Raw genomic sequence first — 17,938 nt, 5'->3', positions numbered from 1 at the left:
TGCAGCCCTCCCATGGACACCCTGGCTGTCCACGAGTGTAGGGCGTCACCTCCCTGAGCTTTGGCCGTGCCTGTGTCTTCTGGGGTCTGGGACCTGCAGGTGTCGGGCACATCTACATAATGTACCCCTTACTATTATTTCAGCCACACTGCCCTCCTGCCCAGCAGCCCCCTGTTTCCACTTGGACTGCAGGGCTGGAACTGGGAGAAAGCACAGGGGTCGGTCCCAGTCAGCATGGGGCCTGGGCCATCTGGAGGGTGGTGGCCATGGGCCCAAGATGGCCACCCTGGCCCCACAGCTGGCTTCCTTTGGCTGTTTGTGGCAGGGCTGTTTGTGGCAGGTTTGTCTCCTCGGCCTGGGTTTCTGTCTGGAAGACTGAGGCGCTTCTGTTCCTGCTGCCCTGCCTGTCAACACCCCGGCCTTGGGAGGCCCCCGTGCGGCCTGGCACGTCTCAGCCGGGCCCTGAGGTATGGCCCAAGCTGTGGGGTCCATTGTGGGGCTATCCTGGCCAGAGCAGGGCACTGCAGGGACAGGCTGGGGACAGGCCGGCCACTGGGAGCTCACACACTCTCGCAGCTTCCCCAGTTTCTCACACAATGTAGAGATGGGATGCCGGACATGGGAGCATGGGACAAGGGAATGGCGCTCTGTGCAGGGAGAGGTAGGATGGTCCCTGGCGCTAGGGAGACCTAGAGTTCACGCTGTCTTCTAAAGACCTTCCCCAGAGGCTCCTGGAGAGGTGTTGGTTTTTTGTTGGGTTTGCTTTGGTTTGGTTTGGTATTTTTGAGACAAAGCCTAACTTTGTAGTTCAGGCTGGCTTTGAACTGACTATGCAGCCCAAGCTGGCCTCCAACTTGTGGTATCCTCCTGCCTCAGCCTTCAAAGTGCTGGGATTACAGGGAGTGATCGCCACACCTAGCTGTAAGAGAGTTTTGCAGTGGACTAGTGAGCCGCATTTGTGTCCCTGGCCTTGGGCCTGCGGTCTGGGTTAGCTTCCACAAGTGGCCCAGAGGCAGGAGCCCCTGCTCCGGAGCTCAGGTGCTCCCATCCGGGCGAGGCCTGGGGCGTTTGGATTGGTCTTCAGGTGGCTCATTGGACATGCCTGAGGTTTTCCAGAGTCCCTGGCCTCTCCCGTCCCACAGCCCCTGAAGTGGAGACGTGGCGTCAGGTGGCCCGTCCCGGGCACGGCCCTGGCTGCAGCAGCTCAAGGGATGGCTGAAGGGGGTTCGCTGAGAAAGGAGCTGCCCGCGGGCCGGGAAATCGCGGTGAGCGTCGTGCTGCCGGGAAACCCAGACCGAGAAGCAGCCAGAGGATTGCTCTGCCCTTTCCCTGTGTTAGAGCCAGAGTTTGCCAAGCCTGGTGTCTTATTTCCACTCACCCGTGCTGTGGGGCATGGTGCTTCTGCCTGGGGTTTCCCTGCAGGATGCAGACTCACATTCTACCATCTGTTTTTCTTGGCCTTTTCTTAATTTTGTACTAGGGACTGAACCCAGAGCCTTTCCCCTGAGCTGTATCTCTAGCCCTTTTCACTTTTTCTTTTGAGACAGAGTCTTGTGAAGTGTCTGAGTTGTCCAGGCTGGGCTCCAACTTGGGATCTTCTTGCTTCAGCCTCCAAGAGAGCTGCACTACAGGGGTGCACCACCACACCTGGCACATTCTACTCAGTCTGATTTTTTACGAATTTTTTACGTGATTTTTTACGAAGCACCTGTGGGTGCAGGCAGCAGGGGCCTTCCCACAGCTGCCCCACAGTCCTCCCGAATCAGCAGTGCTCACAGGCTGCACCATTGCCGGGCCACACGGATGGAAGCCCTCACTGCCTCAGTGCCTGTGTGCGAGGTGTTCAAGATGAACTCTCGCTGGCCGGCTCCCACTCCAGCCGGACATTCCCTGGTCTGTTGCGGGGAGGCTGTTTGTGTATATGGGCGACACCTTGGACTTGTGATCTGCAGCATGGCCCTGAGCCACGGGGCAGCCCCTCTGAGCCCAAGCAGCATCCGAGGGCCCAGACCCATTGCAGGGCTGCAGTCCTAGGAGGTGCCCCACGTCACCTTCCCATTGCATTCCTCAAACACCTCTGTGCCATAGCCAGGGGAAATTTGTTCCCAGATGGGTGTGTTTGAAAACCTGATTTTTGAGTGTGTGAGATGTTACAAGTGAGAGCTTCTGTCCCCTCCCCGCCTGTGTGCATGGGTTGTATTTTAGGTTCAGAATGAAATTCAGAAGTCTTGTATTTTGTGCGCGTGCACACACACACACAGAGGTCACATCTAGTTGCTGATTAGAATATCTGTACGTGACAGAAGCTTGAGCTGGGCTTCTCGAGCTGGAGGCGTGGCCAGGGCACACACATTGGAAAAAATTTCTGCACATACAAGATTTATCTGTCTCCAGCAAATTTGGAAATCAGGTGGAAAGGAGAAGAGATGTTCTCAAATTAGAAGCCTGGTATGATGGTGCACTCCCATGTAATCTCACAGACTTAGGAGACTGAGGCAGGAGGGGGATCACAAGTTCAAGCCCAGCCTGAGCAACTCAGAAAGATCCTATCTCCAAATTTAAAAGAGCAGAAGGAATAGTTCCGTGTGAGAGCCCTGGGTTCAATTCCTGGTAGCACCAAAAAAAACCAAAAACAAAAACCCCATAAATTAGAATGCTAAGAATTCTGCTTGGCTTGAGCTGATTCATCCCTGGGAGGGCAGTGACCTGCCTGGAGTTTCTCCTGGCATCAGCCACAGGGTTTTCAATTCAGTTCTGCTTCTCAGTGCCGCTTGCTGCTTTCAGCAAGTGTTTCTCGAGCCCTCATTGTGCAGGCGGCCGCTGCTGAGCGGGAGACAGGTCAGGACCCTCTGGGGTCCTGTCCGAGGCCTGAGGGCGCAGTGTGCCAGGGAGGGCAGAGGCAGCGAGGGGCTGAGTCCCACCCAGTGCACTCGAGGGGCATGTGGGGGGGAGGGCAACGAGGCGGAGGTGGCCGGAGCTCTGGAGCCAGGTACGGGGAAGCCACCACTTCCCAGGGCCCTGGGCGGCCCAGGGGCACACAGCAGAGGGACGTCTGTCCCTTCTGCCCCAGGGTTGGGCCTGGGCCATCACTGGCTCTGGGTGGGGCATGTGACACATGAGGCAGGACCCACGTGGGCAGGGCGACCACGTGAGGACTTTTGATCTTGACACCCACACCCACCTGCCATGTTCATTTGGTTTTCTCAGAATGTTTTGAATAGGAATCATTTTCAGAATCAGGTTTTGATGTGGTTTGATAACAAGCCTGTCTTCACTAACGAGAGGAAACAGGCTACAGCTTCCTTGGTTTTTTTTCTTTGTGTGTGTGTGTGTGTGTGTGTGAGAGAGAGAGAGAGAGAGAGAGAGAGAGAGGGGGAGAGAGAGAGAGAGAGAGAGAGAGAGAGAGATACTAGAGATTAAACTGGGCACTTTCACACTGAGCTAGCTACATTATCCCCAGCTCTTTTGTATTTTGAGACAGGGTCTCACTGAGTCACTCAGTTACCCAGGTTAGGCTCAAACTTGTGATCCTCTTGCCTCAGTCTCCCACAGTGCCAGGATGGCAGGCATGCACTACCATGTCCAGTTCTGCACTAGCAGGTCCCGGGTGCTGTCCACAGCATGTTTCTGTATAATCCGGAGGAGTTACTCTCCATCCCAAGCCTTCTCTTAGGGTGCCACCTTGTGGACGCACGTGCACTGCTTAGCTGCTCCCGGAGATGCTTAGTTGGTCCTCCTGCCTGGAGCTGGCCCTGCGTGACCGGGAAGCCTGGGCCAGTGAGAGCTGCCCCACTTCGGTGGGCAGGATGACCTCAGCACCCCCACCTGAAGACCCAGGGTTTGGGCAGCCTTGGCCCTGCAGCAGAGGCTGCTGCTGGAAGGGAACGTGTTGCCGTCGCCGGGATCTGTGCCCGAGCTGTGGGACCTCTGCCCTGGGTGTCCCCGCTCCTCTGAAGAGGATTGTGCAGTGTATCGCTGTTGTGTGCGGCGGGGCAGTGATGAGTCCCCCATCATCCAGGGTGGTCCCGCAACCGCCCCCTGCAGAGTCCTCCCTCTAGAGTCAAGAACTCACCGTGTGTCCTTTCCTCTCCGCAGTGTCCCCAACTCTTGCCCAGCCAGTCCACGTGGAGCCGGGTCCTCTGGCTACCGCTATGTCCAGAACGTGACCTCAGACCTGCAGCTGGCTGCAGAGTTTGCAGCGAAGGCCGCCTCGGAGCAGCAGGCAGACACATCCGGCGGGGACAGCCCCAAGGTCGGAACCTCAGCACCTGTGGTGACAGGACCGGGCAGTAGGGCCCAGTGGGTGGCACACACGGTGCTTTAGGGCACACATGTGGCTGGGTGGCCAGGACAGCCAGCAGCCTTCCAGCCGTGGCCAGCCCAAATGATGAATGTGGCCATTGTCCATGACTTGAGGTCACTACTGCCGCCCTGCTCATCGTCCGTCTGCTCCTGCCAAGACTGTTTCCGAGTTGTACTGACAGTCTCTGAGAACGCCACGTCCTCCTCATAAGTGTGTGCCTCTGTTCCTTTATACCTGGGACCTGACACAGTGTGTCAGGGAGGAAGGACGCCTCAGAATTAAACTACAGTAGAAACAGCTTTTCCTTCCCCCGAGGCAGAAGCGACAACTGCGAGTTAATGCAAGTGCATTGAGCTGGGAGTTTCTGGGATGGAGCTGGTCCAGACCTGGGTGATCTTGTGGGGAGGTTTTCCTCGTGGGCTGGTGACATGGAAGCGGCCGCCATGTGACCCTGTGGTCCCTGTCTGTGCGCAGGATGAGTCGAAGCCACCGTACTCCTATGCCCAGCTGATCGTGCAGGCCATATCCTCGGCCCCGGACAGGCAGCTAACACTAAGCGGCATCTACGCGCACATCACCAAACATTACCCGTACTACAGGACGGCCGACAAGGGCTGGCAGGTGAGGCGGGGCTCTGCCCCAGAGCTGGCACCTGCGCCGCTCGCGGAGTGACACAGCAGGGAGAGACACAGGGCACGTCTTTCCGGGACAGTGTGGATACATCTAGAATATGTCACAGCTGCAGTGTTGTTGAGTCTAAAATGAGGCTTCCTTTTTTTTTTTTTGGTGGTAAACTTTCACATGTACTAAAGGTAGGAAAAAACGGGCTCTGCAGAATGAGTTTGGATCGAGTAAAAGTTGGGGAAAAAAATACACCCTACAGCTTAGGGTAGGCTGCTGTGGAAAGACATGATAGGCTAACATGAGTCTTTCTTATCAGTTTCCCCCATAGCTTGTTAGGTTTCTATGCCTAGTGTATGTTATCCTGGGCTTCCTTGGAAATAACCCACACATGTGAACGCTGCAGTCCATTTGAAAATGGAGTTATTTTTGTTTATTTTTTGTGGTACTAGGGGTTGAACCCAAGGACTCCACCTTGAGCTGTATCTCCATCCCTTTTTTGTTTATTATTTTGAGACAGAGTCTCGCTAAGTTGCAGAATCGCCTGGGCTGGGGCTCCAGCTTGCAATCTTCCTGCCTCGGCCTCCGAGACTGCTGGATTACAGGCACACGCCACCACTCCAGCTAGCAGTGTGTGTTGTGTTTGTGTAGGACCTCGAGACCTCTGTCTTAGACTGACGTCCATTGCCATTTAGTGGTTTCCCTGTAGTCACTGTTGCCCTGTGGCTGGTTTATCCCAGACACATGTTAAACTCTCTGAGACCCAGGCTTTTCCTTGAGGCTGACACACGCCTGTCCATGGCTTGTCTGTTTTGCCTTCTCTGTAAAGAGTCATGATGGGCTTTACCTGGGTGGGGTTTGGATAGGAAAAACCACCTCAGCCCTTGAGAGGTACGGTCGACCCACAGCCACGGGGCAGCCTATTGCTCCGTCACCTCCCGGGCTGCAGCTGCTGTGCTTCAATGTGTTGGTGACCAAGGCTCTCTCTGCCTCCTGCAGAACTCCATCCGGCACAACCTCTCTCTAAACCGTTACTTCATCAAAGTCCCGCGGTCCCAGGAGGAGCCTGGTAAAGGCTCTTTCTGGCGGATAGATCCTGCCTCCGAGGCCAAACTGGTGGAACAAGCCTTCCGAAAACGGAGACAGAGGGGCGTCTCCTGCTTCCGCACCCCCTTCGGGCCTCTGTCCTCACGGTAAGTCCCCCACTTTGCTGGGCCCGTGCAGGGTCATGGTTGGTGCTGTGGCCCTCAGCTGCGTTCCCAAGAGCCGGTCTCAGCCCCGTGCGAGCACAGCAGCGGGTGAGGCCGGTCCACTCACGCTGACTGCTTCCCCATGTGGCGAGAGCCAAGGGTGACAGATCAAGTGCCTGGTGGGACTGAGCTTGCTCCCACGTGTGAGGGGACCCTGTGGACAGCCCGCTGCTTCCCATCCTGACCCAGCGTGGGGCCTTTTCAGGGCTGAGGAAGAGAGGCTCCGCCTCTACCTGACCACCAGGGCTGTAATCTGGCAGCGTGGTGTTGGGGACATGGCTTGTCCGCTGGTGGGCAGAGTGGGGTGGGCCGTCTCACCCGTCACAGGAGCACCTGACTCTGCCTCCTGCCTGCCTGGCGGGTCAGGGCATCTCTTGCCTGTGCACAGGTGGGTGGCTCTTCCAAGTTTGCAGCCCCAGGCATGGCTGAGGGGAAACAGGAAGGGAGCATCCTCAGGAGCTCTTCCACATGGAGGAGACATCAGGGGTGCTTTCTGTTCAGGGTAGTGTCAAACCTGCCCCGTGAAAGACAGCCCAAAAGTTTGAACACCATTTCCAGATTGGGCCGTGTCATGGTGCTCAGGGGAACTGGTCTTCCAGTGCCCATCTTCTGCTGGTGGTCTTTTGACATGGCCTGAGCCACTCTTGTAGAAAACAGCTGAGGCATGCAGGAGATAAATGCACTGACTGGCATGTGCAGGGAGGCTACCAGTGATGTGTGCAACACGTTTAATGGAGGCCCCACCCCCACTGCGTGGAGTTGGGAATGCTGGGTCTGTGTGACCAGGTGGCATTTGTCACTACCCAGAACTTCAGAGTTGGACAGACCTCAGTGGGCCAGAGAGAGGGGGCGGCAGGGGGCGGGCACATTCAGGGTAGACGCTGTGGTGTGTGACAGTTGAAGTCCTTCTCAGTCAGTGACACATTGACTTACCTCGGAAGCCCTCTCTTTCTCTGTCCTTTCTCAGGAGTGCTCCGGCCTCACCCACTCACCCTGGGCTGATGTCCCCTCGCTCCAGTGGCCTGCAGACTCCAGAGTGCCTGTCTCGGGAGGGCTCCCCCATTCCACATGACCCTGAGCTAGGCTCAAAATTGGCCTCCGTCCCGGAGTACCGGTATTCCCAAAGCGCACCTGGTGAGGCACGGTCCTGTCCTTCCCCTGGCTGTGGTGGAGTCTGGATGGTGCCAGCGGGGCAGGGCCTTCCCATCACTGTCCTCTCTCTCCCCGTGCAGGGTCCCCTGTCAGCGCCCAGCCAGTGATCATGGCCGTGCCTCCCCGACCATCCAACCTAGTGGCCAAGCCTGTCGCCTACATGCCAGCCTCCATAGTGACCTCACAGCAGCCCTCAGGCCACGCCATCCACGTGGTGCAGCAGGCCCCTACTGTCACCATGGTCAGAGTGGTCACCACCTCTGCCAATTCAGCCAATGGCTACATCCTCGCCAGCCAGGGCTCCACAGGGAGCTCACACGACACCACGGGCACAGCCGTGCTAGACTTGGGCACTGAAGCCAGAGGTGAGTAATGTAGTTACACTGCCAGTGCCTGCCACACTGTCGCTGCCGTGCACCATCACCTGGGCCAGCAGGCGGAGGCCCGAAGAGGCCAGGTCTCTGCCGATGTCTCTTGCGAGTGTGCACTTTTTTTTTGCAGTGCTGGGATTTGAACCCAGGGTCTCAGCACTGGGCTGTATCCCCAGCCCTTGTCTTATTTTTCATTTTGAGATGGGCTTTTGTTCTGTTGCCCAGGCTGGGCTTGAACTTGTGATGCACCTACTTCAGCTTCCCAGAGTGCTGGCTCTACAGGCTTGTGCCAACATGGCTAAGCATGCCTTTTGAGGGCAGGGACTGTCTCCAGGTGGCCTCCTCCCTGATCCTTCAAGTGCATGTGACTCTTCTGTCAACTTCCGTTTCTTCTCAAGGTGACACTTAGTTGAGCTGTGGGGTCCTACCTGCAGTTGGAATCTAACATCTCCTAAGGGAGGGAGAACGAGCCTGGAGGATGACCCCTCCAGAGCCAGAGTCTTCTGGGGTCACTGGGCGTGAAAAGTAGCTGGGAATCCCTACAAGGAGGCTGAAACCCAGGACACGTGTGGGTAGGCACGGCCAGAGCGCTGGGCCTGTCCGGGACCCTCTTGGGAGCTCTTCTGTCCTGCAGAGCATCCAGGGCCACTGTTCCCACTGTTGGCCTGATCCTGCAGCAACTTTTCATTTTGATATTGTCAGTGAAAATTGCATCCTGATGAAAGAAGAATGAGTTAGCTCTTTAAAAACAAATCATTTCATTCCAAATTATACCTTTTCAGATTAAATTTGGTTTGGTCAAAGTTTAAGGCATCTTGTTCTGAAACCGTACTGTTTTTCTCTGGAAGGGTATTTTGTCGGTGCAATTTTCATGCTTTCCCTGTGCCATTTAGCACGCGGACGTGTGCACATATATACACACACCGGCAGGCCCCATGCCAGGTCATCGGTGCAAATCTCTGACCTCAGAGACCCAATGTGTTTTATTTTGTTTTTGTGGGGCTCGGCCTGGAACCCAGGGCCTCATGTGTGCTGGAAAGCGCTCCACAGCTGAGCATGCCCCACCCCAACCCCGCCCCAGTGTGTGGCTCTGATTCACCCCATGCCCCACAGGCTTGGAGGAGAAGCCAACCATTGCCTTTGCCACGATCCCTGCGGCCAGCCGAGTCATCCAGACAGTGGCCAGCCAGATGGCCCCCGGGGTTCCTGGGCACACCGTCACCATCCTGCAGCCGGCCACACCAGTAACCATCGGGCAGCACCATCTCCCCGTCCGGGCTGTCACTCAGAATGGAAAGCATGCGGTTCCCACGAACAGTTTAGCCACCAATGCTTACGGTGAGGCCCCAGGCCCACATGGAAGGTCAGCTCAGCACCAGAAAGGTTGCTGAGCCTCTCCCAGTTTGCCTTGGCCCATTTATTGAGCACCCACTGTGCATCAGGTACTTCGCCAGGCTCACACCTTACTGGGTGGGATAGGAGACCAGAGGAGGAAGCTGGGCGGCTGGCAAGGGTGCGGGTGTAGAGTGGGCTGGGCTGGTTCAGCGCAGGCCACCTCTGGGTACCAGAGGTGAGAGATGGGGCCCTCCGCTATGCTGGCCGGCTGGTGTTGGGACAGAGTACCCCAGGACTGGCAAGCTCACCTTCCTGTTCAGTTGACTGAGCGCAGGTCCCTAAGTAACATGTCCTTTTTCTACCACAGCCCTCACCAGCCCCCTGCAGCTCCTTGCAGCCCAGGCGAGTTCGTCCACGCCGGTGGTGGTCACCCGGGTATGTGAGGTGGGGCCTGAGGAACCAGCAGCAGTGGTCACAGCAGCCACCAGTGCCACCCCAACCGCGGCCGCCTCTACTGCCACCTCAGCCTCTTCCAGCGGGGAACCTGAGGTCAAACGGTCCCGGGTGGAGGAGCCTGGTGGGACAGCAACCATGCAGGCCGGGGTGATGGCAGCTGCCGGCCCCCAGGGCCCAGGCACCGGGGAGTGAAGTCACCTGCATGCACGCACAAGGGTGGACTCACACCACGGGAGCCTGAGTGGAGCAGACAGCTGCGCCCGGACAGATGGGAGGGAAACGCTGCAGCTGCCCGCCCCGAGGCCGCCACACCAGAACACTCGTCCTGCCCATTTATCTCCTGTCCTCCCAAGGTTTGAAACAAAAACACATAAATAAGTTCAGACAACTGATTGTATGATTCTGGGGATTCTGCGTATTTCTTTCTGTCTCCTTCTGCACCATCATCCCTCCCTGGCCCTTCGGTCAAGGGTGTGGGGAGAAGATCGAGCCCCAGCACCTCAGGAACCCAGCAAGACGCTCACCTACGACAAAGAGGACCGCACCCCATGTCCTGGCTTCAGAGCTTTGCCAAGGCAGCTGCCTGTCCCTGGGGGAGCCAAGAGAGCGAAGCTGTACACCCAAGGCCTCTTCTGCGGGAGGCGGAGCAGGAACGGATGCCTATTCGAAATCAGGAATAGGCCAGAGAAAGGCAGGAGCTGCGAAACTGAAGACTGTTTTTTGGTGTCTTTTCCCAAAAGTGGCATAAAAAATACCGGCATTAATTGGGGTGGGAAGGGGAGTTGTCTGGTTTGGCCTTGGAACTCAAGTGTCTCTTGCTGTGTTAAAACACGGCATGCAGGCTTATCCCAGATCGGAGCCAAAAGCCCACGGGGCCCTGTGTCTTCGAGGCTCCCATCCATGGACAGTTGAGTAGCTGGCGTCACCCTGCCATCACCCCCCAGGAGAGTGAACCGGCCGCCCCGTCTGATAACTTCAAGAAGGGTCGCGGCTCGCACAGGAACATCAAGATGGAAGTGCTGTAGGTGGAGGGTCCGTCCTGCTACGACCCACGTGCCACGTGACAGGCCCAGGAAACACGGGCAGGAGCTGGTGCTTGGGGCAGGAGCCGGTCGCCTGCTTGGCAGGGAGGACGTTCGTGTGCCTCTCACTTCAAGACAGAGGAGGGGTGAGCCCCGAGTTCCCGGCAGCTCGGATGTCCTGGTGCTCGTGGGCCAGTGGGACACAATCTGCTGACATTCTTTCCAGCCACATTCCAGTTTCTTGACCACCCCAGCTCCACCCACTGTTTGAAATTGGAACTGTTTCTTCTGCCTCAAGCGTGGGGCCTTGGGTCAGTTAGGAAGAAAACCCTCCTCAGGGAGCAGTGGGAAGCCCTGTGCCAACGTCACCGGTATGATTGCAACATGGTGAGAACCAAAGGACAGGATTGATCGAGGGGTCCCAGGTCCCTTAGGGAAGCCCCTGCACACGTCCTGCCCAGCAGCCCGCTTTGAGCTCCCTCACAGCAGGGGGAGAAGTGGGAGCCTCTGCCCTGGCTCCTCCTGAAGGATGCTTTCAGGAAACATTACTGCATCTGCGAAAAAGCTGCCTCCAGGCAGCCGGTCCCTCTTCCGTGGCTTCCGGAAGTGGATCACGCCAAGAACGAAGCACAGTGGACACAGCTCCTGAAGGCACAGCCTGACCTTGGCATCACAGCCTCTCACCAGCAGACATCTTCCCCTGCCCTGGGCCTGATGGAAAAGCCCCAGAGAGATCAGGTCCTGGGCAGTGCGGGAGGGAGTGGTAGCCTGTCCACAAGAGCCAGGAGCCGGCAGGGTACGCGCCCCCTTAACAGGAGGGTGCGGCTGTCACAGTGACTCCAAGGTAGGGCCAGAAGGCAGGCCGCAGCGGGCTGGGACAGGGCCGGTGGGTGATGGGACAGCCCCAGGCTGTATCTCCTGGCATTTGGCCTTCTGCCTCACTGAGGAAAATCCCTGTCCTGTTGCTTTTTAAAGTGCCCCCCCCATTTCTATGGCACTAAATTTGAATGGGAAATAAGCTCTGTTCTGAAGTCTGTATCCGTGTGACCATGGTGGAGTTTCAGAGAATCGGGTGTGGGTGACAGCAGCCGCCTGTGCCCTTGCCAGATGGGACCGCGGCGAAGTGGCCAAGGGTTCCCACACCGAGGGTTCGCACCGCTCCCCTCCTGGGAGTGCTGTCTCTTCTGTGCGCATGGTGCCTGTGTGGGTCGGGAGGAGGGATGGGGCGAGGGGGCCTGAGGAACTGTGTGACAAGGGACATCAGGGGCTGTGGTGTCTTCCCCTTCCTTGGGCCTCATTTGTACCCAGGCTGCAGGATCTCGTTGTTTTGGCTCCAACCTATTTGCTCTCCTGGCGTCTGTGACGTTTTGGTCTCTGTCCTCCGTTGGTGACTTTGATACTGGTGCCAGGGGAAGGGGTGTGGAGGGTGCTGGGGAGGATGGAGATGTGCCCGACTAGGAGAGAGATGAAGGGAGGGACTTTGGGGTCAGTGCAGATGGTTTGGGCCAGAGGCCCCTGCTGGGGAGGACTGCTCTGGGGGTGTAGGATGAGTGTTTCGAGGGTCTCTGGTCACCCACCAGGCGGCACACCTGGCTTGTGTTGGAACACACTCTGGAGCTGAAAGCCATAAATCCTGGCCAGAGGGCCCCCCCCCCGGTGCATGCTGAACCTTCCCACAGGGCTCTCCTGAGCGCACCCGCAGGGCCAGAGCCCCACCGGGTGCCAGGAGAGCTGACACCGCGCTCAGGGTGCCCATGACCCGCCACGGGACAAGGTCCCACGCAGCCTTCCTGGCTGAGGGAGAGCAGACCAGCCATGGTTGTGGCACAGGGTCAGCTTCGCTGCACCTGTGGACCCCGATGAACTTGCTGTGTCACCCAGGGTTCCTGGCCCTGCGTGGTCTAGGGTAGAGAGGAAACCTCTGCTCATCTGATGGGCTACAGGCGGAGACTGGCGTCCACTCTCTTCCAGTGCTTTCTGCCCAGCCATCGCCTCACAGATGCAGGACGGGGTCAGTGACAGAAGTCACCATTTTTAAACAGTTGGGTGCATCCCACCAAGACTGGCTGTGTAGTGTGGGACATGAGAAGGGCTCCCTGCCACCGTGGCACTGACCGAAGCCGGGAGCTCAGGGAGGCCCAGGGCCCCAGCCTGGTGTCCGGAGGGGAGTGTGCAGCATCTCTGCAGTCAGCACCTCCTGGGTGAAGCCCTGGCGGCTGCCTGTGTGGGAGTCCGTGGCCCCGCCTTGGAGGAATCCACACTCTTCTCCTTCTTTCCAAATCCTCAGAAGTCACGCGGTGCATGGCCTGTCCTGCAGTCAGGACCATGCTGCCCGGTCTCAAGGACATTTGGTTGTCCCCGAATCCTTGCCAAGAGGTTTCCACACGCCCTGGGGAAGGAGAGACCCCAGGGTCTGGGGCCAGCGCTGGGAGGAGGCGGTGTGGACCACAGCCCTCCGCCTCCCTCCTCTTCCTGCGGGGGAGTTATGTGCACATCCTTTTTGTCAGGTGGAAGTGAACTGCGGCATCGCTGGTATGGGCGGCCTGTGCTCCCAGGTCCTGTTTTGTGTCTTGTGGAGAGGGAGCAGATCGGCTTTACGCAGGCTGCGATGGATGTTTCCCCGCCCTCCAGGCCACCCGGTCCCCGGGAAGACGAGGCTGAGGCAAGGCCTCGGCACCTGCCCCTGGGCTCTTTTCTGCCCTCATCAGGTCCGGTGACAGCCTGCTTTGAGCTCACAGGTGTCACTCAGCTGGCACTTGTCTTTCCGCTGAAACAGAGGGGCCTCCAGGGACCTTCTGTGTGAGCGGGGACTCGCCAGAGAGCCCGTGGCACTGGTAGACAGAAAGCTCTCCTCCAGTTCAGGAGGAGGAGAAAACTGCCCTCGGCCTCCAGACGATGACGGACCTCCCTTGAAACACAACTTAGTTGAATGTGGGTCAATGTTAGGAAAGAAAGCATTTCCCCCAACTGTTAGGAGGAACAAGTACAGGCAGTGAGAGGGACACTGCTGCTCAGATTCCACTTTGCCCTCAAGCGGCTTCTTGCGGTCGGAAGGATGCGGCATCTCTAGGGTGGGCGCGCTTGGCTGTCCTGCACGCCTGCGCCCCCTGGACAGCGTTTGCGTGCTGTGGCACAGGGCTTCCTCCAGAGGAACTACACAAAGTGGCTGTAAGACTGTCTTAGTAAAAGACCCTCATGAGCCCAGGAGTGGCTCCACCATGGGCTGCTAGCTTCAGATGGGAATGCGTTCACCGCAGCCTGGTCTCTGGCCTCTAGAATACCTCTGCCTAGAAGCAATATTATTTAATAAGAACAATGTGGATTGTTCAAAGTGCTGCTATGAAGACAGAATCCTAGGACTTAGCCCTGGCGGTGCCCCTTCGCGTGCTTTGGTTCTTCGAGGCAAGGGCAGAACATGGAGTATAACAGGTCCCCTGCCGATTTCTGGCTTCGCTCTTCCCAGTGCGCTCCTGTCCTTTGCAGCTCCCTTGTACTTCGTAAGTTCCTTTCTCTGGGCCTTGTTTTCACATTGGGTTTTCTGAGCGTGCAGGACAGTCCCCATCATCACTGCACTTGCTCTTGCTCAGATCTGGGGCAGGACACCTGCCCCTGGCATCTGCTTTCAGTACCAAAAGCTGCTCCACTGGTGCCTGGGCCAGCGCTTGGCTCTGGTGCCTGGCAGGCACCCCTTTCCTGCTGCAGCCAGAGGTCCAAATTGTCTTGAGTGTGGGCAGGAGAAAGGTTTGTCCATTTGGGACCTGCTGTGTCTCCTCTGTCCTCCCTGAAGTCACAACTGCTTGGCAGAGAGGGATTTTGTTAGATGCCTATGGATGAATTTCCTGAACTGAAGTAAATACTGACTTCATGCAGGAAAGATGGTTTTGCACTTAAGTTTATAAACAAAAGTCACAGGAGCAGCTCACTGCCATTGCAGAAGCTACAGGCACTCTGTCTGTCTGCTCTTCTCCTGGCAGGACCGGCTCTGATTTCCAGGCCCCAGCTCTACTGCTGGAGGCGACATTAGAAACTACACCCTGGGGTTGGGGGTGCAGTGGCCAGGCAGGGCTGCCACGAGGAGGTGCTTCCTGGGCATGTAAAGCGGGTGGCATTCCCGTGGAGGTGGGAGAAAGGTCCTCAGGGCAAAACATCCAAAGGACAACAAGAAAGAGGTGCGAGCCAGAGGTCACTGCTGGAGGTCACTATTGGTCACATCATGGCCCAGAGAAAGACTGAATTCCACCACGAAGCCCAGCCCGCCACCCTGATGGGAACTTCCAAAGTATTCTTGTGCCAGACTGAAATGAAGATTCCTGCTTTCACTGGGTGAGCCTTGGGGATTTGTTAGCTTCTTTTACAAAGGCAGATGGCTGGTTGAGCTGCTCAGCACTGTGGCAGAGTTAAGAGGGCTGTGGCTTTATTTTAGGCATCCTTTTCCCTGCAGGGAGAACCTCCACGTAAAGCTCTTACTCATTCTTGGCATCTGCTCTTCTGTCAGCCACTGAAGTGTAGGGAGAAGAAAAGCCCAGGCCAGGACGGTGGCAGGTGACCTTTGCCCTTGGGTCAAGCAGCTGGATGCTGGCTCCCATGAGCCAGCGGCATCCTCGGGTCATGGCCCCTTGGGTTGTGGTCCCCCAAAGACTGCCAAGGACACCTGGGAGGGCGCCAAGGGACCCTCTCGTCCCCACACCTTACCCACTTAAGAGTAAGAGGAGAATCTGCAGCATCCTGCTTTTTGCTCTTTATCTGGGGATGTTTCTGGAGTAGTTGGATCAGTGTGCAGGGAGCTGGGCCCAAGTGCGTGGGTACAGTGTCAGAATGGCTGGACACGCCCCAACCCTCTGCAGGTTTTCTTCCCCGCAGTAACAGCACTTACCCGAGTCTAGCACTATCCCCTAGTTCCTGCGTGGGTTGGCTGAGCTGGGAGGAGCCCTGTGGCTCAAAGGCAGATTCTTTGCCTTTGTTACCTTCTCTGGCTGTGGATTCAAACTGCCTGTAGCCTCTGAATGTCTGGGTTAGCTGGTCCAGATTTTTTTTTTTTATAGTCAGTAAAAATGGGGTTAAAAATCAAACATTTTAAGTTTGGTCCTTCTCTCTCTTCCTTGCTATCTCCACGGGAGGCATTTTGGATTCCTGATACAGCTTAACTTCTGTGGCTTGGTTCCCGTTGCAGGAAAAGTGGCAGGGAGGGGAGGAGAGACTGCTGTCTGAGTCTTCGCTGAGACTCGGCATGGGAGGGAAGGGGTAAAGCCAACTCTGAGATTGTTTTTTAGCTGAATGATAATTCTCCTGTAAAAATAATTGGGCGGGGGGTGGGTGTTGTTCGGGGAGTGTGTGTGTGTGTGTGTGTGTGTGTGTATGTGTGTGTGTGGTTTTTTTTTATTTTACAGTGGCTGTCTAAAGTATTTTCACAATACGTTTAGTAATCAGTGCTTTAAAAAGCAATGGTATCCTGTAAAGTGGGAATTCCAGTTCTAGAGCTTGGGATGCGTCCCACATCCATGGACGAAAGGTCCCCATGGGCAGAAGCGCTGGAGTCGGGAGAGCCGGTGGACCCGCGTCTAAAGCAGCTTGCCTGGGTTTTCATTTCAAATGGGATACAGTATTTTTTTATTACGGAGCCATACTTTTTTTTAAAAGTTTGAGATCTGAATGTGATTTCTAATTGTATCAGATGTTAATGTTTTAAAACTATAACAAAGTTTAAAATTTCTACTTTTTTGGTTTCTTTTTTTCATTTACTTTAACTGTTCTTTTATCTATTAAATGTTGTATGTGGATGGGGAAGTTTTGTTTCTCCTCTTAGCGTTTGTTTCTATAACCAGAAATAAAATTATATATTAAAGAAATGACACCTAGTCGCCAAGTGGTCCTTGCAGGTGGGTGCCAGGGGAGGGACAGATGGATGGACAGACAGCCTGGACACACAGCCCCCCTCTCCCTGCAGTGAGGGAGCCTCAACCCCAAGGTGCTCTGGAGGCTGAGGGGCAACTCCTGGGGGGCTGTGCTTCCTCCCGCCTCTCCTCAGCATTGGGCTCCTGGGAAGAAGCAGCTGTCCGGAGAGACATGACTCCGTAGGTGCCCATGATTGCTGGAGATGCCTGAGCCCCATGCGTGCTCTGAGCTGGAGTGTGTGAGGACAGCACACACCTACCCCTCGGACATGGGAGGAAGGCGCCAGCCGTGCTGTCCCCTGCCTCGTGCAGGCTCACAGCGGGACACGGGCCCTGGGCACAGATTGCCAGGATTATCGGCTCCCCAGCTCCCTTCCACAGCTCCTCGGGGTCCTCTGGGTAACCCACAGCACATAGCCTTGCTCGGCCGCTGGCTCCTGTCTCTCCATCCTCAACACCAGTGGCCTCGCCTCAAGGAGCTGCAGGGGCACCGCCAGGGTGCCTCAGAAGCATGTCTGGAAGCTGCCCAGGTACTGCCTAGGCCTCAGCTCCTCTCTCCTCATCTCCCACCCTGGCGTCTTCTCGATGTTTATCCCTTCCTGACCTCTCAAGAACATTCCACCCCACTACTCATACTGCTCTGCTGCCAGAACCCAAGGCTTCTTGGCCCAGCCAGGGCTCATGGTTGCCCACTGAATGAATGACTCTGCAGACTTCCTTTTTAAAATAAAAATATATTTTTGATGCATAATAATTACATTCATCCTGGGGAACCGGTCCATACGCATGTCACATCATTTTTACTTCCCATCCCTTCCCTGTTGTCTCCCCATCCCAAACCTCCACAAACTTCCTTTTCTGCTCCACTACCAACTGAGTTTGGGTCACCCCACGCCCAGTAGAAACCTGGTGTTGCCCCTGATCTTTCTCCGGTCCCCAAATCCCACCCCTGAATGGTGACCGAATCTACCATCATCCTCTCTTGCTCAGCACCCTTCTCCCTCTCCATCCACCCACCACCTCGCGGCCCCACGAGGCAGGCGGTCATGCTCCCCTCTTTGCCTTGTGCATGGGCAGCCCCTCTGATGCCCTCAGCCCATCTTAGGCCCCAGTCTCCGCGGGAGGCCTTCCTTCTGTACTGACGCTACCCACTGCAGGCGGCATAACGTTTGTCATGCGGGTTGTGGCTGCTGGAGTATCGTCCAGGGCGGCACACACTGTGCAGGTGGAATCCTATCGCCAAGGCCCAGCACAACCCAGGCAACCAGCACATGTAGAACAGAAACTGGCATCCGCTCAGCCCGGTGCCTCACTTGATAAACACAGTGACGTCCTATGATTGTGGTGGGGACTGAGTCAGACTTTTAGAGCAGTCCATACGGTCCATGATCTACTCTAAACAAAGGAAGTTTTAAAACAAACATTGCTAGCCAGAAACACTGGCGCACTTCTTCAGTGTCAGCACTAGGAGGCTGAAGCAGGAGGATCTCAAGTTAGTGCCCTGCATGAGCAACGTAGGAACTCCGACACTGTCTCA

The 17,938-nt window shown here is 56.4% G+C and overlaps 1 protein-coding gene across 1 annotated transcript in view; it reads left to right on the top strand.

Annotated features, from left to right (window-relative positions):
* The window catches only part of Foxk1 (forkhead box K1), a gene marked incomplete at its 5' end in the record, with an annotated part of 55,946 nt that extends 39,587 nt beyond the window's left edge, over positions 1-16,359 (top strand). Inside the window, 7 exon segments of the mRNA XM_005397856.2 lie at positions 4,096-4,252; positions 4,778-4,924; positions 5,924-6,117; positions 7,142-7,308; positions 7,407-7,691; positions 8,811-9,035; positions 9,400-16,359. Of these exon segments, the coding sequence (XP_005397913.1) occupies positions 4,096-4,252; positions 4,778-4,924; positions 5,924-6,117; positions 7,142-7,308; positions 7,407-7,691; positions 8,811-9,035; positions 9,400-9,680 (1,456 nt within the window). The 3' untranslated portion in view covers positions 9,681-16,359.
* Positions 16,360-17,938: the final 1,579 nt, after the last annotated feature.

Source organism: Chinchilla lanigera, unplaced genomic scaffold (assembly GCF_000276665.1).
Source record: "Chinchilla lanigera isolate Chin_1 unplaced genomic scaffold, ChiLan1.0 scaffold00059, whole genome shotgun sequence".
Classification (NCBI taxonomy): domain Eukaryota; kingdom Metazoa; phylum Chordata; class Mammalia; order Rodentia; family Chinchillidae; genus Chinchilla; species Chinchilla lanigera.
Note: the sequence above shows the minus strand (reverse complement) of the source record. Positions and strands in the feature narration are given on the sequence as shown.